The 23683-nt window shown below is 33.8% G+C and overlaps 3 protein-coding genes across 3 annotated transcripts; 1 reads left to right on the forward strand and 2 right to left on the reverse strand.

Annotated features, from left to right (window-relative positions):
- The first annotated feature begins 11031 nt into the window (after positions 1 to 11031).
- Positions 11032 to 12797, forward strand: LOC123708568 (probable cytochrome P450 6d5). The gene is made up of 2 exons (XM_045659342.1): positions 11032 to 12248; positions 12496 to 12797. Exons 1-2 carry the CDS (start codon positions 11039 to 11041, stop codon positions 12672 to 12674), a joined length of 1389 nt encoding a protein of 462 aa, XP_045515298.1. The 5' UTR covers positions 11032 to 11038; the 3' UTR covers positions 12675 to 12797.
- A 1363-nt stretch (positions 12798 to 14160) lies between these two features.
- Positions 14161 to 14889, reverse strand: LOC123708950 (histidine-rich glycoprotein-like). Its single transcript, XM_045659989.1, has one exon. The coding sequence runs from the start codon at positions 14887 to 14889 to the stop codon at positions 14161 to 14163; it is 729 nt and encodes a 242-aa protein (XP_045515945.1).
- A 2395-nt stretch (positions 14890 to 17284) lies between these two features.
- On the reverse strand, positions 17285 to 18013 carry LOC123708777 (histidine-rich glycoprotein-like). The gene has a single exon (XM_045659653.1). The coding sequence runs from the start codon at positions 18011 to 18013 to the stop codon at positions 17285 to 17287; it is 729 nt and encodes a 242-aa protein (XP_045515609.1).
- Between the last annotated feature and the right edge of the window lie 5670 nt (positions 18014 to 23683).

Below are 23683 nucleotides of genomic sequence, written 5' to 3' on the forward strand. Positions count from 1 at the left end.
CTTAATTAAAATTCCTTTAAAATCACTAAAATAGCGGCATTTACCAAAACACGACACTTTTGAGTTATCTAAAAAGCTCTTAGTTTTATGGTTTCTCATCATAGCCGCCGGCTACCGTTCGTCATTCGTCAATAATTATAGTTTATGTTCAATTATGCGCCGTTGTTGTCTATGGGTTCCCATAAACTTAGCATATTCGTAGATTCGGTCCGCGCGCGTTTTACTGCTCTCTTTCATAAAAACGGGGCCACGAAAAGTAGACAGGAGGAGTATGTTTTAATTTAAATAAAATAATAATATGTGATAACTGAAAATAATTATAATCCTGTAGCTTACCACTCGGCATTCTCTAAACGTTTCGAAATAGCCCTATTTGTCTACCATTTGTCTTCCCGTAACAAAATCCAGGGCTTGACATCAGATTGTTAGATAAGAATAAATCGTAACACATCACCAACATGAGCAATGTAAACACGAGTATTTGGGGGCCACAAGCGAGAAGAGCATAAGACAGACAAGCGCCTGTGTTTATTGAGTTAATTGGTAGTAAATCGAAAGAAGATTGTTGAAAACGGCCAACTACGATTTTGTGTAGTAAAACTCATAAACCTCCCTACGTGTTCGTTGTCGGTTAATGGTGTATGATAAGCCATTTATGGTCTAATTGGGGTTTCAAATCTCTTTCTTGGAACGTTTTTGTCTAATTTAAACGCCAATTAGTAGACCTTTTGCTTTTATTTTGTCACCATATTTGGAGTGATTATGTAATTCGGACTTGCTGATATAAACATAATAACTTATTTATGGGATAAAATATAGGAATATATTTTATAAAAAAATATCCTAAGTTTGTGAAAAATGTTCAATACTTATTAAAAATACATTACTTCGCAGTAAAAAGTTTCTTGTCTCATCCAGTGATGTGCACTGGATGTTTTAGTTTTTTTGTTGAAAATGCAATTTTGGATTCGATGAGGTTTAACAAAAACTCTATTGAATTTTTACATCATTACCATAATGCACGAGAGTTTTGGGAACATATTAGTGAATAATACGACCATTTGTATGGATGAGCCGTTTTTCGATCGGAGTACTAAGCATTAGCGAAACACGAATTAATAGGTAAAGTTTTATATATAATAATTTTACACTGAAATTTTTATGTCTAATTACAAAATTTATAAATTTAATTAAATAATATTCATCACTGGAATTTAAATAGAAAAATTATTAAAATAACATTCATGGATAACTTATTGATTTTTTTTTATAACTTGCAATACTGACACGGATAGTTCCAAGTTTTAGGTCGTGTCGTAGCGAACGCATCGGTAACGAAACAAAGGCACCAGGTAATAGGCACCCTGACAATTTTTGACTGACCTTTCTGTGTCGTTAATAGCCGCAGGAGCCGACATGTCTTCGTAATTTGAAGATGTATGATGACTGTTGTAGGATTTAGATATTTAAATACTTCTGGACGCTATTATTCCTCTAGGTAGGTACATTAGAAGTGTATATGTTTCGCTATTACGTAGTAGTCTTTTTTTGTCCTCATGGTATCAAGTTTTTCGCTATAGCTTGCGTGACTACCTTTTCTCTTCCACAAGTTCTTCAAAATAATGGTGAATTACCGTCGCAAATTCGTTTTCGGTTTTAAATGGTAGGAATGTGGTGATTGTGGAAGTGTGGAACCCTCCTCATGAATCGCTGGTGCACTAGATGTTTCCTCACCAATAGATAGTGTGATCAGTGTCAGATCGGCAATGGCCACTTTTAGTTGCATTTTGGAGCTGTTTGTCGAAAGTTCATTTCCTGAAAGTGTTTATATATAATATATTTTAAGGCGTGATCAGGTGGAGAGTATTTAGCGCTTTTCGTTCATTGATATTTCATAACATTAGTTACTTGTATTTCTTCAGTTCTATAATATGATTCAGTTCTTTGTTATTATTATTGCTGAGCTTCCATACGAACTTCCATGCATTGTGTGATAAAATAAACAGTAGGTTATATTGATAAAGTTTTAATCAGCATATCTACCGATATAAGAAGTATATATCATTACTATTTTATTATATTTTGCACATCACTGCCGAAGCCTTATGTTACAAAGTACATTGACAAGGTTGACTCATTCTTATATTTCGAGCACTATTTTGAGTGAGTAGTTTTACCTCCATCTAATATTATCTGTGATTTAAAATAATTATATTCTTTGAAACGTCTAACTATAAAATATTACTAACAAAAACCTTAATTTAAATTTTGTTAACTTTTGGAAGAAAAATCAAGAGTAAAAGCTTACAGTTATAAAAATCTCTCTAATTTATATAATAATAAATCCTATATAAAAAATATAATTTCACCGTATATAATTTAAACAAACTATCTTCATTACAAGCTAAAATTATGATGAGCAATTATTTCAATTTGTCGCGATCCAGTTTAGTAAAAATAATTGCGTGGCATTTATGATATAATTACATGTAGGTAATAATAGGTGAAGGTGGCGTGCGAACAATGGTTTTTGTGTTCTATTTTCATATCATTAAGTATACAGACGAGCGAGATTAACATTTTTTAATACAGTTCTAAATCTCATAAAGAGGACATATGTAGCCAGACGAGACTTTGGAAAGAGCATTTCTGTTATAATTAAGAGTATACATATAATGTTTCTAGGGTCATATGGCACGAGAGTTTTTTTTTTTCAGTCTGGCATTTTTAGAATTTCAAAGGGAAAAATTACCGTCATACATCATTTTTGCGTAACTTACAACCATTTAGCCTCGCAACGTAGCTGACGTTACTTAAAAGGGAATATTTTCCTGTTTTATGAACCCAATGTGCTGTTGCATAGCTTATTCACGATAGGTGAACTAACAAAAAAAGAAGATTGTTTAAATTGAAACTAGTAGTTTTTGAGATTAGCACGAAATACGAATTGTATTAAAATAAAAATGGAAAAGATATCTCTTTACAGTGGCAATAAATGTTAGTGAATGACCTTTACCATGATAAGGTATAGTGTACATATCTATTCTTGTTTTACAGACATAGACATACATACTATTTAAATTTTGCGTATAACAAAAAAATGCGTTAACAAGTTCATCTGACCAGTAATTACAACGTGAAGCTGAACAGGAAAGGTGATAGAAAACAATTATCATATCTCCACATATAACTACTATGTTCACGTGACATTTATTATAACAGTTTAAATAATTGTTTGACATTAATTAGTCCACCATTGCAACGGTCGATTTTCTTATTTTTATAAAAGAACATTGTTGCCAATAACTAACTTTTTTAGTATAACAACTGTGTTCAAATCAAAAATATTAAATGTACAGGTTAATTACACTATTTTAGTTTATTTCACTATTTACTGTATGATAGTTAGATGTGCTTTATTAGATCTAAAAATGCCTAACTTCGTAAGATAAATGTATATTATATTTGACATAACTTTAAAGGGGCTTAAAGCACTTTATATTTCTATTGTTAATATAAGTTTTGATGACTGAAGTAGTTTATCGCTAAATTAGTTACTTAATAGTTACAGTAGCGTGTGTATTGGAAATAGAATTGCGCATGAGTCGCAGGGACCCTAAACACGCACCGGAGAGACATGATTACCATAATTTCATCGCACCACGTGTCTTCAGAGCAACAGCAGCAAAAACTGGTAATAATGACAGTACATGCATTGCTGTACAGTCGGTGAGAAAATTTCCATCGCGCTTCAGTTATGAAGTACGAGAATATTTAAATTTCAATAAATAATAATATTTATTTATTACAAATACCAAAAATAATGTTTGTCAATGAAATCTGAGTAAGATAATAGATGTTATTATTGTTTGGTCTAGTTGTTGCGGGTGTAGCGCAAGAGACGCCTCCAGGTCTTGGCAAAGTTCAACTTGTATTGTTTGTACATGTATAGAATCAGTTTGGTATTAAAAAATGTTTATTGAAATAAACTAAAAACGTGTTTTTAAAAAGTACCTAAGCATTTTGTGCTCGGTTGTACTATCTGCGTCACAGGGCCGCTGGCGGCGGCAGGCGCGGGCTACTGTATCGTATAATAGCTTTTTTCTCTCAGCATCAGCTTGAAATCGCCTGTCATATTTCGTTGCTCATACATGCCACTTTTCTTCGATACTGTACTGCTCTTTTTGTTTGCTCGAGGCAAAAGATATGATTGTTGTTTCAACTGATTTCTTTGTGCACACGCAAAGTATCATTCATACAGGTGTTTTGTCCCGAGACTTGAATCTATCATTGTGTGTTCAAATTACTGTGTAATGAATGGTACATTTTTAGAAGATTATAGTACACTGGTATACGATTTCATTTCTTTTAGAGCAACTAACTTGTGACGGCAAAATATTTCTTGCATATATTAAATGCGTGATAACGGCTGCTTTTCTTTTATTGTCGTTATTAAACCTTTTATTTAGAGATCAGCTATACGTATAAAAATGATTTTTTTACTATGAATAAAAACTAATTATAAATACATAGTACAGTATTTGAATCTGCAATGCGCAGTGAAGTGAGCAAACTGCATAACCCTTGCAGCATGGAATCTTGTGACATTATGATTACTCATAATAATGAAGAATAACGCGTTTGATACTTATCTGAGAAGTTTAAAGGAATATGATCATAATATCGGGGTCACTGGAGGCATTTTGGCGTGAAGTGGGAGACTTTGATGGCTACTGATACGGAGGCTGCCTTAGGCACGTCATTAGCGCTCCTTCAATACTTGCCCTCGGTCATTACTGGTACCCTGTACAATCGGTTTTTCTGGCTTTTTTAGTTATTTATTTAAATACATGTTCATAGACAATATAGTTTTTATATTGAATTTGATCCGACAGGGTTAGAGTGCGCTAAATACAAGCAATTTCTAGACATAGTTATCTAGGGATCTAAATAAATAACTATACACTGTATTACATTTTTTTTTAATAAATAGGTAGTTAGTATATAGGAACTTAACATAATCCTTTTTTCTACTACGAAAGAAATACGTAACAGTGTTTTAAAGTTTGAGATTTATCCGTGAAAGTACTACCGTGTCCTCACTCTACAAGAACATGATACAAAGTCAAGAAAAAGTTCTTCCTTTGATTACTACAACAGGAGTGGACGATATTGTGATGCATTCGGCATCTTCGAAATTCGTGGTTCCTGGTTTTAAGATTGCATTTTTCTTCATTTTGCGTGGCACGTTTAATATCAGACAGACATAATCAAATTAATCATGTTTTTATTACTAACTTAAAATAATAACTACACGTACTACATATCAGTTAATAGATCAATTTAAATAACTCAAATCTACGATAAGTCTAGATTCCATATTGTCGATATGGGTGACAACATAATAAACCTATTAGAATCATTTCAAGTAATTCCTAATTCCACATGAGTCATATCCGAATTACGTTTAATTAATATGGTGAAATTGTGATATGATGGCACTGTTAAACCTAAACCAATGTTAAAGACCCGACAAGGTCCTAGATCCCATTAAATTTTATCAAAATCGCCGAAATTGTATAGTCAATATTAGGACGATGGGAATCTCATTTACAAAGCTCGTATAGAGATTGGCAGAGCTGGCACCGGCTAGCGCCGTTACATTCGAATTCAATTTAGCCCTTGATTGCACAATTGGGTAATTCAACAATCTTGTCACGAACCAAATATATGTAACGCGCTCACATTTGACCAAATTAAAAATTAAAATTAAAAAGCGACCGAAGTGAGTTGTAAATTAGATGGTAAGACAGGAAATGAGTTCTTATCCCGTCAGTTCGTGATTAGCGATCAATGATCACGGCTCTATCGCTAGCGATCGGTGTCTGAGTGCTGTACGTAAAAAGCCTCGTCAAAGACTATGTGCGATGCTGGGGTTTTATACCCAACACTCTAAAGCTTCTAAGAGAACGTTTTAACGTCATTATGGAGATCAACAATACAAAAAATTCTACAATATTAGAACATTAAAGCTGAATAAAATTTAAAGCCCAGTGAGCATCGCCCTTATGATTATTGCTTTGAACGATGTTTGCACTTGAAAATAAAAACTTTGAACTTGAATCTTTCTCTCTTGAGGTTCTGCAGGGCTACAATACAAAACTCTTGGTATTTCTGTGTGTCACCGACATTGTTTGGTATTTAAATCCCTATTTGTAATATATTAATCTATTTTATATAATTTGTCACATTATAAACAATCTATAATGAAAACAACAAAACTAAAACAATTGTGTAGGGTGCAAAATGAGAAGACGTTTTTCAGCTTACAATATCTTCTCAACGCTTAATCTTTGTTAAACCAGTAATAGCAGTAACCGTGTGTTTAAGTAAGGCACGATAATTGAAGATATGCTGTATCGTACTACTTGTCGGTCTGAGTGACGCGTGATTGTGTTCAGCCATATGATATTAAAATGAAGTGAAGCCATCTGAAATTCTTGATTTGGGCTCAGACTTGTGTTTGGGTTAAAAAAAACTTTTATTTTCATTTTATCATCAAAGTTCAATCGACTGCTTAGTTGTTCTTTATATTCTAGAAAAGAAAACACCATTCGAACTTCTTTTTATAGCCTGAAAAACTAAAAAAAAAAACTATTGAGGCTTTAAGAAAATATATTTAAAACCCACTAAGTATATTATTAATTTCCCAGAATCGTCACAAACCTTTTTAAACTTTGTTATACAAATTGCTATGAAGCATGCTGATAAGTTTATTGGCTTATTACACGAAATAACTTTAAAAAGTAACCGTTTTTTTCGAAATAAACTCATGTTTTGATTTTCTCCAACACTGCACCGAGATGCAATACCTCGTGTATCCGATAATCATTGACGTCAATTAAATATCCAATCAATCAATCGATGGAGACTCATTAAAATGGAACCAGCTTTTTAAAAATTCATTCCTTGCCACCTACGTATGGTCAAGATTGTTCCGTCACACTATATTCGCCTTTCCGCGATTTTCTTAAAGTCTACAATCGCATAAAGTACATCGTATAGATTTCAAGTACTGTAATTACCTTTCTAGTTGGTTACTATAATAAGAAGCGTATCCATAACAAAAACCCATCCGGAGTGATCAGAAGACATTAAATCAGTGGTTATGTAATGAAATCGATATCGTCGACGAATCGCCATCTTGCTCGGACGAAATTACTATAATCGAATGCGGGCTACTGTACTAACTCGATTTTAGAAGAAAAATGTGTATTGAAAGCTAACGTATTACTACTGTAATTTGTGGCAGATTATATGTTAGAAACATTATATTTCCTCTGTAACCCATACTTGCCGATACCTTTAGACCCGTCCTTTGCAGACTTGCAGACAGTTTTTCTGCATTAAAAGTGGTCTTTCTTTTAGTAGTGGGAACCATATTTATAGTTTAATAATCAGTTTTTTTTATATATTCGATCACAGAGCCAGAATAATGTGACATGTGTGAACAATGCATAGACACATAAATCTCACGGGCCGATGAAACGGATATGTCCGACAAGGCTGGAGTACCGCGAGAGCCGGCGTAGGATCGATAGTTTACGTGCTTTTACGAGACATAGGAGTGTTTAAACACGGCTAACATCCTCATTTAGGGCTACTTTTAGTAATTCTCGTGATATATTAAATTGATATATTCTGGTAATATTGATAATATTGACACTACCCGATGCATCTTATCCATTTTTTTAACTTAATACAATATAGACTAAGTCGGAGGTCGGTTTAAATAAAAATAAAAGTTTAAGATCCGAATATTAATAAATTGAACAGAATTCGTATTGTTTATCGGTCGGGAACCAATCTCAAGCTTCGTAAAATCCAATTTTAGATTCGGATCGGAGACCATAAACCTACCATTTAGTAAGTTATGACTAAACTGCGCAATATGGGTCTGTGTAATAATCGTTAAATGGAAGCCATTTTTAAAAGCAATTTTACACCGAAGAGGTCAATGCTTTCAAGATTAACTCTCGGTCCAGGTCAAATAATTATATTTGAAGCATAACATAAACACCTAATCGTTGAACTTATTGAAATAATACAGTCATTATCAATAACTCCAACGGTTTTTCTTATAAGTAAAGGCCCGTAGTAAAATCTAACGTTCTGAGCGTCGACGGGATAAATTCGAAGATGCTGAATAAAGATTGGAAATTCTTTTGTTTTGCCGACGATGTGCACGGTAGCAGTGGCGGCCTGTTGCGTCCTATTGAATACAATACAACACTTATTTATAGTCAAAACTGTCGTCTCCATAGCGTCCTGCGTCGTTCTAAAGGAGTGTATATATACATTTTGCTCATTTTTAATACTATCATAAGGTGCAAAATATATTACAGATACTCCAAGATCATCCTAATGTAGTTCCAATTATTTAAGTGACTTGAAATAAACTCAACTAAATAATAAGCAAAAAAATCTCTCATTTTGGTTATTTAGTGGCGCAATCTGTTTTGTTGAGAGAAAGTAAACGCGAGCAAAACAGTGTACAGGGTTCCCTTAGAAGCCTTCACTGGGATCCCTTTGCGGTTCACAAGATCAGAGGAATAGTAGCGCCCTGAGGTTTAGGAGGCAAAAAGTTCTCGAATAACGGGACCCACGTCGCAAGGTCATGCGAAGGTGTTTTTTTATCCTTTGAGTCATTTGGCCGTATTGTCCTTCGCGTTGATTAAATTATGGCCCAAACCGGATTACGGTATTCTACTTTCTGTGAAAATTTATTATTTATTTACACTTTTAGTTTTGTAGTTATGATAGATGAAAAAAAAGTTTTTGTTCTTTTGAACTACCGAAGCGTTGGTGAAGAAGTAATAAACATAAATTCATAGTTTACGTACCAAAGTACAACATGAAATATATTTTTTCATACGATTGATACTTTGAATGTAAGTATAGTACATTAACTTATCACGTAAAAAAAAAACTCACAATCCTCGTGGACCGGTTGAAAGTTGTCACGAGATTAAAACCTGTGTCAATCACGTTATCAGATTGACATAATGGTTCAATTTGACAGGACCGTTCGTTTGTGATCTACGGTTTCTGTCTCATTAAACTGTAGGTACCATCAGTGGAGAAATATCATGTGTTTGTCATTTCGTCATTGGAAAACAGTCAGTTAAAAATTTATCTAATAGTAGTGGTCGATACTTTTGGTTAGCACAGCTTATCAAAAATAGAATAGTGTAAGATTAAGACGGTATAGATTCATTAATCATTACTTAATGTGTTATTAGCAATAAAAAAAATAATTAAAATTTTAGTTGTTTTTGTAACCTGTTTTTAACCATTGGGAAACCCTTTAACATAGAACTCCACGCTCGATTTAAAATCAATAATACGCTCAAGGAGACGACTTTCATGTTCGCAGTAAGAGATCGATCAGTGATCTATAGATCTTTTGTTGGACGAAATCGATCTAGATATTGATTAAGTCCGCAAATGGAAATCATAGAGCATTCTTACTGTCGTAAACTAAACGTGTGTGATTGGTTTTTTGTTAGAAATATCGTGCTGCGATGGATATTATTATCACTATCTTTATTATTGTTGGTAAAGGTTTCTTTTCACCAACATGTCTATTGTCAAAAAACATACCTTGCTTTGAAATAAAATTCGAATAGTCACAGTGTCTTTGGGTCTAGGCCTACTAGAGCATAAATGCTTTTATTCTGATTTCACACAGAAAATGACAACACACCTCACTTTAGTCACATGGATAATATTTTATCTAAACCAAAATGTATTATTCTGGCGCACAGATAACGAGCAGTAATTAATATTGGATAATTAACGATGTCAAAATGTATTAGACATGATTGATTCATTCTCTGCAGATGTACCTTGATTAGAAAATATTGATCGTACATGTATTTAATAATTTAGAGAGGAAAAATACTTTCAAGTAAAGTGTGATATAAGTAAGTCACCTAATCGAACCTAGGAGGATTTGGTTGTTACAAAAATGTTCTTGCTATATTTTTATAATTCGCAAATATTTTTGCGCAAACAGTCATATGCTATTATTATAAACACAAACCATTAACCAGAACTAGACAAACATAAATAGGTCATTTAAAACCATATTGAACATATTAAATACTTCATTCAACAAATTCTTAAGCTTATTATATTACTACAATCAAGGGATATTCATCATATTTAAGCCGTAGACAAATAAACCGAATAATATGTCTAATCCAAGGTCTACATGTTTCATAAAAGCCATCTATAAAAACGTTAAGAAAACATGTAACTTTTAGCAGTTGTGCATTGTATGCACGTAGTTAGTGTGAATAGATACCCACAGATGTCACTTTGTTAAGAAAGGACAAATGAAATTGCGACTTATGTGTCTTGGCTGCCGATACGAGAATTTTTCGAAGCCTGCCATCTAGGTAAAATAGGTAAAGCTTATGTTTCAAGTAAAATCTTTTAGCTGATTATGAACAAACTTTAAAATACGGTTGCAGATGGAACTAAAGCAAATTTTTATAACTTGGCTTACAAGATTAAATATATTAAATGTATTATTTACACGTTAAGTTAAAATGCTGATGGTATTTAATATTATATATTGTTTTCAGAATGAATTATCATAGAAAAACGATATAAATTGATAAAATGTAATTTACATATTTACTTCGGTATTGTGTAGTAGTAGTAGCACACTGTAGCCAAGTAAAACACTGACTTCAGAACACAGAAATTAAATAATAATTAAGTGAAATTGAATACATTTAAAGACATAGGAGTGAAGTTCAATGGCATTTACTCTCGCTAATGAATCTGGTATGCGATTTTACCTCCTTTCGTAACCAAGTAAGATTCATAATCCCCTATATGGGAACGGCCACTCTAAAATGGTTTCTATAATGTATCGAAGAGGCTGCAGCCTCTGCACCGGTACTGTGACCTACTGAAGTCGCAACATAACTCAGTTCCCATCGAAATACAGACCAGTTCGAACGCAATGATATTCGAAAGTATTATTTTAAACTTGTTCATACTTTTAGTGCTAATAATAGCACTAATATTTGACTATGTGACCAAGTTCTTTAGTTACTGGTATATACGCCATGTGCCGTATAAATCTGCAATACCGCTTTTCGGAAGCGACTATCATCGAGTTCTTGGCTTGAGAAATACAACTAACGAAGTTCAACAACTCTACAACCAATATCCCGAAGACAAATTCGTGGGCTGTATCAAAAGCAGGATCCCAGATTTGATTGTAAAGGATCCAGATGCAGTAAGGAAAATTCTATCATCGGATTTCTCGAATTTCCATTGCCGAGGCCTCGGGCTGGACAAATCCAGAGATGTTTGTTTACGAAACAATTTGTTTTATTCGGAGGGTGAAAAGTGGACTCTGTTGCGAAAGGAATTGGAAACATTGTTGAAGAACATGAATAGCGAGATCCAAGACGACTTACATGTCTGTTTGTCCGGAATCAATGGAGATACGAACGTTCAACAGTTATTGTCGGAGTTATTGGATATTGTTTTTAAAGATTTACTCATCGGCAATAATATTGAAGGATCTATTATAACATGTTTGCGAAAGCAGTCTGGACAGCGCTCATTTCAAGATAAAATAAAGTGGTATTTGAAGAATATCTTCCCATCGGTACATGTAATTTTAGGTATAAATACGGCCATTTCGCAACTATATCATAAGTATATAAGCGTCATGTGTGATACGAAGCTTTACAAAGATATTAAAAAAAGGGAAATGGTATCTGAGGAGAAAATAAACACGAAATCAAAGAAAAAGGACGCCGACGATAATTATACATTCTCTGTACTGGGTTTGTTTATGACGGAGGGGTATTTACCTTGCCATAATGTTCTAACCTCACTGTTATATGAACTAGCTAGAAATGTCGAGGTACAGGAGAGAGTGAGGAGTAATAATAAACTGTTGGAATTAGCCATTAAAGAAACATTAAGACTTCATCCACCATACTCTGTGATTTCACGTAAATGTATTAAAATGTACACATTCACTGACGGCGACTTCCTTGTAGACAGGGGGGTTACTATAACCGTACCAATTTCAGCAATTCATAGAGACGAGAATAACTTTACTGATGCCTTATCTTTCAAGCCAGAAAGGTTCGAAAACAAAGACAATGTTGCCGCATTTATGCCCTTTGGGCTGGGACCTCGGAATTGTGTTGGTAAGTTGAGTAAACTTAGCTAATGAGTAAACATCAGCCTATTATGAAATAAGATATATAAGATAAGAAGATTAGAATAAGATAAGAATTACAAAAGACAATTGAGCTAGCAACATTACTCAAATGAAGGTCACCGATTTCACACAGCGAGTAAACTCAGATAATGGATCTTTTTTAACACTGTTGGAACTAAAGTTTTAAAGAAGGTAGTAAACATATTAAAATTATATTTGTCTTAACTTTACAGGTGCAGATTTGGGGATGAAAATTATTGCTGCTGTGTCCGGTGTGATTGTCAATAATTTTCATATTGATGTCTGTAACATGACACCAACTGAACTACGCTTGGTTGATAAAGATATTGGCCGTACCATAGAAAACGATGTTTGGTTGAAACTTAGACCCATTAATTGTAATAAAATATGAAGAAAGCATAGAATGTAAATTAACTTTACAAATCTAAATATTATTTTCGATAGTAAAAAAATTGTCATAAACCACATGCTACGGGACTTTATGTCTGTCTGAAGGTCCAGGTCGGGTCTAATAACTTCTCAAAATATATATTGCTGTTTTGAATCATTTGAAACTAAGCTAAGAATAAATATAAAATATTAATAGTGGTTAATAATTTAATATCAGTTAGCAGGTAATTATATTTTGCTTTTAACGGTGTAATAACTAATTAGTACAGTTTTGCGGTATCACATTGAAATGTATATTTTATTTTGATATTTAATATTAATTTTACTAATGCAAAGGTATTGCTGTGTCTCTTACACCAAATTCTACTTGTAACACATTTTTAACACAAAAACTAGTATTAACCGTTTGATAGGTTAAACGACTGGTATTAAACTTCGGATTTTGGTTGGACATTATATTTACACAGTGATTGATTTTACCGCTAAAAAATAATAATTAATCTAAACAATGTGAATTTAAAAAGCGTATAAAAATATGCTTTTTTATAACCATTTAAATATACTTGAAATTTGCAGAACTTTGCATAATATAGAAATACAGTCAAATCTACTTTTTGTAATTAGAAAAAGAAAATTCGTACCTAATAAAAAACATAGTAAAAAAGCATGAAAATAACTGTAAGCCCTTTACTAATTTTATTAAGTTACGGTAAAGAGTTAGATTGGATTACCTTAGAGGGAACAATCTCTTAATATTTTTATTTCTCAAAGACAATGTCGCTTCAGTGTATAGGTATTTAGAGAACAAAGAAAAATTGGCATTTGCTATATTGCAGAATTTAATCAAACGCTTTATGTTCAGCGTTGTTTTACGACTCGTTGTAAAGGTATGTAGATGAATGAATGACAAAGTACGGCGATGGTAACGTTGTGGCAAATTGTTGCCCACACGGAATAAAATAATTTTAATGGATTAAAAGTTGAGACTAGAGACTTTAAGTTTTCTTGCTACACAATTATAGTATTAATTGCGAGACCCCGGGTACAATACTGTTAGGCAGCTTAAGTTGGTTTCATGAGTTGGCATTAAAATATATTAGTTAGTTTTCTGTTTTCGAAATAGTTAACTTGTTTGCATAATAAATGAAACGGTTCATTCACCGTTACGTTCACGTTATGGTCAAGGTTACGATTTCGCAAGTAATACCGATACGTTTTCGAAGCAGCATTGCTTATAATAGCGTATCACGGAGAAATATGTATTTTATATGTAAACGGGGATAACAGTAAAAACGAGGATTTTTAAAAATAGTTTTATAAACAACAATAACAAATATACATAACAAAATGCCTAATAAACTTTAGAGAAACATTTCTTAATACTAAAGTGACGAGGCTCAATAAGAACGACTGCTACCTCTAACTGGCAACATTAAATTAAGCATGAACAATTATTTATAGATGTAATCTTTAGTAAAGTAAGATGATTAATGTTTTCCATGGTGGAAACCCCACTGCTTATGGTCTTCGTGACCACCCTTTTTACCATGGTCATGATGATCATGATGATGCTCCTCATGACCATGATGGCCCGTATGACCATGATGATCTTCATCATAATGATGCTTATCGTGGTGACCTTTTTTCCCATAGTGTTCTTCGTGATGACCGTGCTTATGGTGACCACCCTTTTTGTGTTCACCGTCATGCTTTTCATGATGACCATGATGTTTGCCATGCTTATGGTGCTTGCCTTCGTCGTGATGGTCGTCATAGAAATGATGGTCCTTGTGGAATGTATCTTTATGGTATTTCTTGTGGTATCCATCCGTTTTATCTCCCTTATCATGATGTTCGTGGTGACCGTGTTTAGCGCCTTTGTGATGATGCCCATGTTTGTGATGGTGGCCGTGATGATCGTGTTCGTCCCAATGTTTTTTATGTCCACCTCCATGTTCATGGTGATGTCCAGCATGGTGATGTTTGCCATGATTACCATGCTCTCCCTTGTGGTGATGATGATCCCCTTTGTGCCCTTTGTGTCCTTTTTCCCCGTGTTCATGGTGGTGATGGGCATGGTGCTCCTTGCCACCTCCTTCTTCATGATGATGTCCCTTTCCACTGGCAGCTGCTACAAGATCCTTCGAATCGTCATCTAGTTCTCTGGCGTACACCGCGACGAGGCCGATGAAACCGATAGCTACAACCCACTTCATGGTCGTAGCTGGTATGATTTGATCGCTGAAATTTAGTCTTTTATATTCGATTGTGTCGATGTACAAATGGTTTGTCAATTTAATTGACAATGCCAGGCACATTTTTCATTGTTAGAGCTAAAACAGTGGACTGATTTTACTACTATAGGTTACTACATGCGAAAGGTTTTGTTTCATGTTAGGTTTCTTTAAATACAAAGTATAAAAATTTCACTTTGACGTTTAAGACGTATGTCGGAGACCAGCGATGGTAGTTACGCCTCAGCGATTCCTTTGTTGTTCCCGGTTGGTCCGGGAACAAGACCTAGAGCGACTCGTAAGGGTCCTTAAAACTGGCTGAAGTGGACTTACAAAATTTGTTGGCTGTCTTTACCTTCACAAAATCATATAGCGGTCTATCTTTACTGACTGGAGCAGTATAATATTAAGTACGCATGAAATACTTATATTATATTGGCTTCTTTCTTTAGTGCATATATGTAATGTACACAACACTTAGTGTTTTAATACTGTTCTTATCGGCCTCAATCGGTGAGTAAACGGTTTAAAAGTGTCTACTTTTAACGATTTATCGTATCATTTATAGATGTGTGAAATATGATAAATCAAATACTAGTATTTAACTAATTTACAAAAAACGCAAGCAAGGCTTCCATAATTAGTGTATTAAAAATGTTATGATTGTATGATGAAATCTAAATACATGGATATAATTGATGATACATAATATAAAACGATATAGTCCCTATTTACATCTTATATTGATTATTAAATTGATTCTGAAAAGGATTGCGTATGAAGCATGTTATAGATGTATATTACGTTTGAAAAGCGGAGATAGCATGTGTTTTAACAGTCTACTTTTGATATTTTGAAACTCCCCTTGAGTTTACAAGAGATTAATAACCAGAAAGAGAAGGGGACTCTAACTAAGTCTTTGCATCAAACTTCGTGATTTATTATTTCCTTACAACTATTCACTAATTTTTATTTCGAATCTTTAAACACGCAAAACTTTGAATAAACGTCTTCATTGTCCAAAGAATAAAAAAAAAAAACAAAGGACAGTTCTGTACATGATAAACACTTAGAGCCGTAGAGAGTTCTATCAACTTTAAATTACAGTGCTGACCAATTTAAATTGATATTTATTTTAATTTATCGATTATCGATTTTTCAAGGGACCTGATTTGTCTTTCTGAGATTTATTTTATTAAATGAATTTTAGTTTCTTTTATCAATATTTTTTTTGTATTACTTTAGAATTTAGATTAAGGTTCTATATTTTTTTATATAACAACTGTTATGCACTTATTTCACTTTACTCATCAAATTATTTCTTTTTTTAGTGTTTTTCCTTACTAGGGTTGCCTGGAAGAGATCGTTTGTTATCGATAAAGCCTTCGATTCGGTTGCCTCCCATGTATTTTTTTATTTTATTTGTGATTTTTTATTGCAAAAATAAAAAAAAAATGATTAACCTGCTCGCGATTGAGTGAAATAAGTAAGGAAACTACCGTTCTATAAAAATATTGTAAATTAGAAGACATGTCACGTACAGCAGACTGATCACCAGGTAAGTTGGTAAAATACACACAACTCATATGCTATCTTTATTATAGAGGTACTCTAAGTGAGCTTGGGCCTCCGAAACTAGACGCCACTACCTTGGCGGCTCCCGATCGTCTTGGAGCTCGATTACATGTCAATTGTATATTTAAAATCTACATTAAGTCATTTGGTAAATCGCGCCTGACAGTAGTGAAACACTCTCCAACATTAACAGTCCACTGTTAATGTTGAATTACACTAAATTAATGACTTGTAAGTCTTCCCAATTCAACCACACGTTAATAAGTAAATGTCCTCATCTTAAGGAGTGCGGTCCGTAATAGTACTACTAAAAATTGGTGAATATAATTAATACTCATTTTCTAAATTCCTTATTTATATAAACTACATGCTTTTTGCTCTCAAGTCTTATGTTGCAATCGTTTAATCTAAACACATTTTAACAGAAAGTAATTAATAATAAGTAATAATATAATTGTTTTACTAATAGATATTATACGTATGAACACCTAAACTGTCTATAACTCCCTGTATCCGGCAAACAAATACATTCGCTCAAAATAAATATTTTAACTTTGGGGCAATTACGAAATGAATAAAAAAGAATGAGGTAAATGTAATTATTTATTTTATATTAACAAATTATTTTATAAAAGTATCAAAACCCGTATCAACTAGAACGCCACAAAGGGACAAAACATCTTCTGATATTTTTGAAGATATATGTCATAATCAATGAATATTGATTATGATTATCTTGTTTGAACATATTTTGTCATTTTGCGTTTAACAACATTTCTTATCATTAATATCACAGAAGCGTTTAATGTTTGCCATGATGGAAGCCCCATTCCTTATGGTCCTGGTGTCCACCTTTCTTGCCGTGGTCATGGTGATGGTGATGATGCTCTTCGTGTCCATGGTGTCCCTTGTGACCGTGGTGATCTTCATCGTAATGATGCTTGTCATGATGACCATGTTTGCCATGATGGTGGTCATGATGTCCACTTTCATGATGACCTCCCTTTTTGTGGTCTCCTCCATGCTTTTCGTGATGGCCGTGATGTTTTCCATGCTTGTGGTGCTTTCCTTCATGGTGGTGGTCATCGTAGAAGTGATGATCCTTATGGTAGCTGTCCTTGTGGTATTTTTTGTGGTAACCATCTGTTTTCTCTCCCTTGTCATGATGTTTTTTATGTCCATGTTTTTCGCCTTTATGATGATGTCCATGTTCGTGATGATGACCGTGATGGTCATGTTCATCCCAGTGTTTTTTGTGACCACCGCCATGCTCGTGATGATGCCCAGCGTGGTGGTGTTTTCCGTGATCACCATGTTCTCCTTTATGGTGGTGATGGTGTCCTTTGTGGCCCTTGTGTCCCTTTTCTCCGTGTTCATGATGATGATGAGAGTGATGCTCCTTGCCACCTCCTTCTTCATGCTTATGGGATTTTCCGCTGGCGGCTGTTACCAAGTCTTTTTGGTCATCATCTAGTTCTCTGGCGTACACCGCCACAAGGCAGAGCAAACCTATTGCTACGATCAACTTCATGTTGACTGCTTGTGGTGTTCGTTGTTTACCGAGATATTTATAGTTCAATCAGTTTTAGATGAAGAAAGCGTTTGCTAATTTTCATGCAACATTCAGGGACAAATCAACTGCCCATTGAACCATGGCACCGCAATGCTTTTCAATTTCATACTCTAAATTAATTTCACTAATGTTTATTAACTCACTAGTAGTATTATTTATTTTGTTGGTAAAGTTATGTTTGCAATAGGATTGATTGGTTAATTAATATGGTTCCATTGATGCACACTACTTGTGTACTTAATAACTTTTTTAATATTTGTAATGCCATTAAAACTATTACGATTTAAAAAATGGTTGCAAAGTCAAAGCGACAATTTAGTGGTATTTTAATAGTGAATTACGCGCGATGAATATAATAGGTACGTAGAAAAACATCCAATATACACAAGCAATATACGTATAAAACGTATGTACATTTATTATTCAGAACTAAAATTTACAGCTAAATATTCATTTTCAACGGGTTGTCTTGATTTTCGAAAATTATATTTATTGAAATATTATTCGCTAAAATAAAAATAAAAACAATAAGTAATTTGTCCCCACTACATTCGTGAAGCAGTCACAAGGGAAGGCTAGTGGGCTAAAAATAGTTTTCCTGTAACTGTATTGTAAAGATAAAAGAGGAAGGTTATGTATTAAATATACAAAAGACCTCAAATAGTTTTAAGGAATCTGCATTAATTTCCTCCATTTGTTATTTAAAACAATATCAACGCAAACAATTATATTTAATATTAATCAATACTGTAGTTACGTGGTGACAATTAAATTAAACCGACCCCTGGTGCTCGATGCACTATTAGTCGTAGTTTTAACATCTGAGTTGTATACTGTGAGAGAGAAGTCAGCTGGAAACCAAAGCTGCTTTTCCGGTTAAGCGTTTAAGCATGCCTAGACAACTAGGAATTGCTAGCATTAAGAGTTAAAATGTTTTTTGATATATGTAGGTATGGCCATAGTTGGTAACAAGCATAAAAATGATAATCCATGGGAAACTTGACTTTAAATTCAATTTAATTAAATTAATTTAACTTTTGAAATTTAACTGCTTTGACAGACGTGTCTACAAGAATAAATAACAAAATTATTTTAAATAATTCATCCATCACTTATTGTGATTTTAATATATATATTATTATGTAATAAAAACCTATTCTTTTGACATATTTTAAACGTAAACGTTTCCGACAAATTTTCGCTGAATTGAGAGACATGTTGGCAAAAAGGAGATCCGATGAAATAAGGAATAATGTTTTATTGTTTTTGTTATAAAATATTATTAAATGTGTATACTGAAACCTTCCGCTGCCGTTGATCTATAGCAAATTATAAACTCGACATTTTCGCAGTGGGTAGAGAGGGATTGCTTTGGGATTGGGGTGTTTCTTATGTCTGTCGATTTTTTTTAATTATTTATCATTGCAATGCCTTAATTCATAATTATCCCAAAATAGAACTCTTCCATATCCATAATGTAAAAATTGTTGTTGTTTTGACAATACTATGTGTATATTATTTTTACTGTATGAAGTATTTCAATTAAAATATTGAATTTTATTTGTTTTAAATTATCATTTGGACACGTCGATAGAAAAAAGTTGAACAAAAAGAAACTTTTTTAGAATCGTTTATACTGTCATAGTTTGAAGGCGAACCGACCGTCAAATTTTGGTTCAGTCGGGAGGTCATGTTTCAAATTTTCATACAAATTGAATGAACGAAATCTGATTTACACTAAGGTTTTCGACGTCATGGTATGAATAAGCGATGCATCTCAGTTGTAGCTTGTCAATAGGCTTGCAATAAGAGTTCACGGTAGGCTTCCGGTTGTCTAATGAAAACTGAAATTTGCATTTACGATGTTTAAGACATTGTTTAAACAAGCAAATCTAACATTTTAAAGCGATTACACAGACTGATATTTCTACGAACTACAAAGTGTGCATTTGGGAAATAGCAGTTTGAGTGTTGTCTGGAATAAGCATAACCACTGACAGATAACAGACAAGTAAGAATATAATAAATACACTTACGAAGGTACGGTACCAAGTCATTACTATATATATTACGTATTTTATTGATTAGGGTGTATACGACTACAACGTTAATTAAGGTGCTTCCTTTAGTTTAAGCTATATTGACCTGAAAAAAATATATAATTCATAAAGATAAGACAGTAGCTTTTCTGAAATAGAAGACATAACATGTCCAAAGAAGATAAACCGTTACTAACCGGAGGTAATCGATTCTAGTTCTAAATTGCACGTCACCGCGACCTAGTTATTGGGTTATAAATTAAATTTAGATTCACTATTTCCATGAATAATATGTTTTAAATTTTGTAGTAGTAGTGTAGGTATTTGCAGTTAGAGTTAAATCTTGTCTTTGTCCTTATCGGTTTAAGGGTGTATCAAAGTAAAATGTACTCTGCTACTTTTTCATATGTCCAAATATATAAGCCTACTTCAACCGTGGATGTGTATTGGGTAGGCCTTGTCGTACATACCTGGAGCAAATCCAGGAGGTACCAGAGAACGGACAAGTTAAAAATACCCATAACCGTCGAGCATGAATGTCATGAAAGTGAATGAAGCGAGAGATGTTTTTCAGGACCACACCCTATGTTTACGGTTTACGATTTATACGTAGTTAGTTTTGATAGAAACATTTAACGAATATTATTATTCTTGCTCTTTCATGGGCCTATCAAACGCTTACAATATTTTGTTACAAAATGCACTAAAAAGTGTTGTGAAACTACTATTGAGTGGCCTCCCATTATTTAAAAGATTAATTATATAAAATGTTAATTAATTTATTTATGTCTATTTTAAATCCTCTATACGAATAAATAAATGGAAATGATGGATTCTCTCGGCTGATGAACAAAGCCACACAAGCCATTTAGGTACAGGTAGCAGCTCTAGCTAGTCTGAAAGGTGACGTTCCGATTATGCTTGTCTGAACACATATGTTTGAATACCCATATATTAAGCATTAACTAATACTTCCTATAAGTGCGTAGGCAACTAGTATACCCGCTATTAAACACATATAAACCTTTTTTTTCAAACATACAAAAATACGTATATTAATACATCGGTTTTATTGTTGCTTCAATTCGGTATATAAACGTAGTTAAGCAGCTTTCAGGCTGGTGAATGCATTTTGAACTGTAGTTCTGACCGTTTGTTTGAACGAAACTCTTTTGAGTAATATCCGATACGTGATACAGTTGTTACAGTTAAGTGAAGAACATAGTTCTAGCTCACCAACTAAAAACCATTTATCACTGTTTGTTTTTTTATATTTTTGTTTATTGCCACGATGTGAACATTCACATGTTGCAATAAAGTAATAGTAAATAAATAAAAATAATAAAATATTAATATTAGGTCCTTACATATGAAATTGGCGTTTTGTCGTACTTTGACTTTGACCTCAAATACCTCTTCTTTGGTTAGGAATTTCAAATTCAAATTTGTACAGCTATTTACTCATGTATTTGTGCTTCGATGTCCGTCATTCATTTGTTAATTTTCTTCTGTTTTTTGAATGAAGTATTGAAGGCTATTGTGGAAGCGGATCCATCGCAAACCACGTCCGAGTTAGCTGCAGGCTGCGGTGTTAGTGATAAAACTGTTTTAATTCACTTGAAGCAAATTGGGAAGATTGAAAAGCTTGAAAGGTGGGTACCTCACGAATTGACTAAAGCAAACCGGCAAACGCGCGTCGACTGCTGCATTACATTACTGAACCGGCACAATAATGAAGGTATTTTAAACCGAATCATTACCTGTGATGAAAAAGGGATTCTTAATGATAATCGGAAGCTCTCAGCGTAATGGTTGGATCCTGGCCAGCCAGCCAAATCCTGCCCCAAGCGAAAATTAACCCCAAAAAAGTTACTTGTAAGCGTTTGGTGGACTAGTGCCGGTATTGTTCATTGCAGTTTTCTCAAATCTGACCAGACTATTACGGCCGATGTCTAATGTCAGCAATTGCAAACCATGATGGAAAAGCTAGCGGCTAAACAACCTAGGCTGGTCAATCGCTCCACGCCACTGCTACTTCACGACTACGCTAGACCACACACTGCACAACAGACGGCTACCAAATTAGAGGAGCTTCAATTGGAATGTCTAAAATATCCTCCGTACTCCCCGGACCTTGCTCCAACAGATTACCATTTTTTTCGTAATTTGGACAACTTCTTGCAAGGGAAAAAATTTAACTCTGATGGGGCAGTCCAAATCGCCTTCACAGATTTTGTTGAGTCCCGTCCGACTGGCTTTTTTAATAAAGGGATCAATGAACTACCTATGAGATGGCAAAAGTGCATAGAAAACAATGGTTCATACTTTGGTTAATTAAATATATTATATTTAAAAATATTCGACTTTTTGTTCGTCCCATACAAAACGCCAATTTCATATGTGACCTAATAATAGCCTTTATTCGAGTACATATAGTCTAAGTCCATGTCTGATATGTTTATACTAGTACTCGACCTCCGACGGAATGAAGGCCTACTCCTAATTCTTTCACTTTTTGTTTTTCCCGCTAACCTTTTTATTTCGTCTTCCCAAGCTTTTGGTGGCTATCCTCTCTTTTTTCTTGCCACTGGGCCATTCCATTTAAGGTTCTTTTTGACCCATCTGCCATCACAAATGCGGCCAATGTGACCGGCGCATTTCCATTTTAACTTTTTTGTCGTCTTTTATTTTTCTACTTATCACATCGTTTTATATCTTGTCTTTTTGTTTCAATTGAAGAATCGATCGATTGGCATACTCCAATCTTATTTATTAACGCCTTATTAAAAATCCACGTTTGGCATCGATATGACAGACATGGAAGTATGCATGTCTCAATGACTGTTCTTTTTATAGTTAAACTAAGGTCGGATTCCAGAACTTCTTTTAATGTCCAATATTTGTTCCATGCTAGGTTTACTCGTCTGTTTGTTTCATCCACATGTCGATTTTGGCTAAACGATATTTGCTTACCAGGTATATGTAGTTCTGCGCATATTCAAGAGACGTGGCATTGACAAAAACTGGTCGTTCTTTGCTGTTAGTCATAACTTTAGTTTTGGAGGTGTTCATTTCTAGACCAATGCTTTTACTTGCGCAAACCAATTCGTTAAGCATGTCTTGTGGCACTGTTTAAGGAAATAACTATATCGTCGGCGAATCTCAAGTTGCTTAGATACTGACCGTTTATTTCTATCCCTTTTTTCTCCCATTGAAGGTTTCTTGAAGTAATAGTATTGCAAAGTATTTAAAATTCATGCTAATTGGGTAATTAGCTTCAGGTTCAAATGTATTTTATTCCGTTACTTCAACAGCTAAATGAGTCATATAGAAGCAAAGGTAGCAACATCCAGTTTTAACAAAATGGCAGTAAACAAATTTTTAGTTTTAAAGCAGTAATATAACTATATATGATGCTATTTTTAACATACAAATTTAGAGAATCATGTGATTATTAAAAGCAAAATTTACGATTTTACAGTAATATCATATTCTGTCTAAAAACTAGAAGGTTGGTTTGGATGTTTCTGTTTCTGCCCCTAACTCGTAGATATTGCTACCTTTGCAGCCAAATCTCTAGGATGTTGCT

Source organism: Pieris brassicae, chromosome 4, assembly GCF_905147105.1.
Source record: "Pieris brassicae chromosome 4, ilPieBrab1.1, whole genome shotgun sequence".
NCBI lineage: Eukaryota > Metazoa > Arthropoda > Insecta > Lepidoptera > Pieridae > Pieris > Pieris brassicae.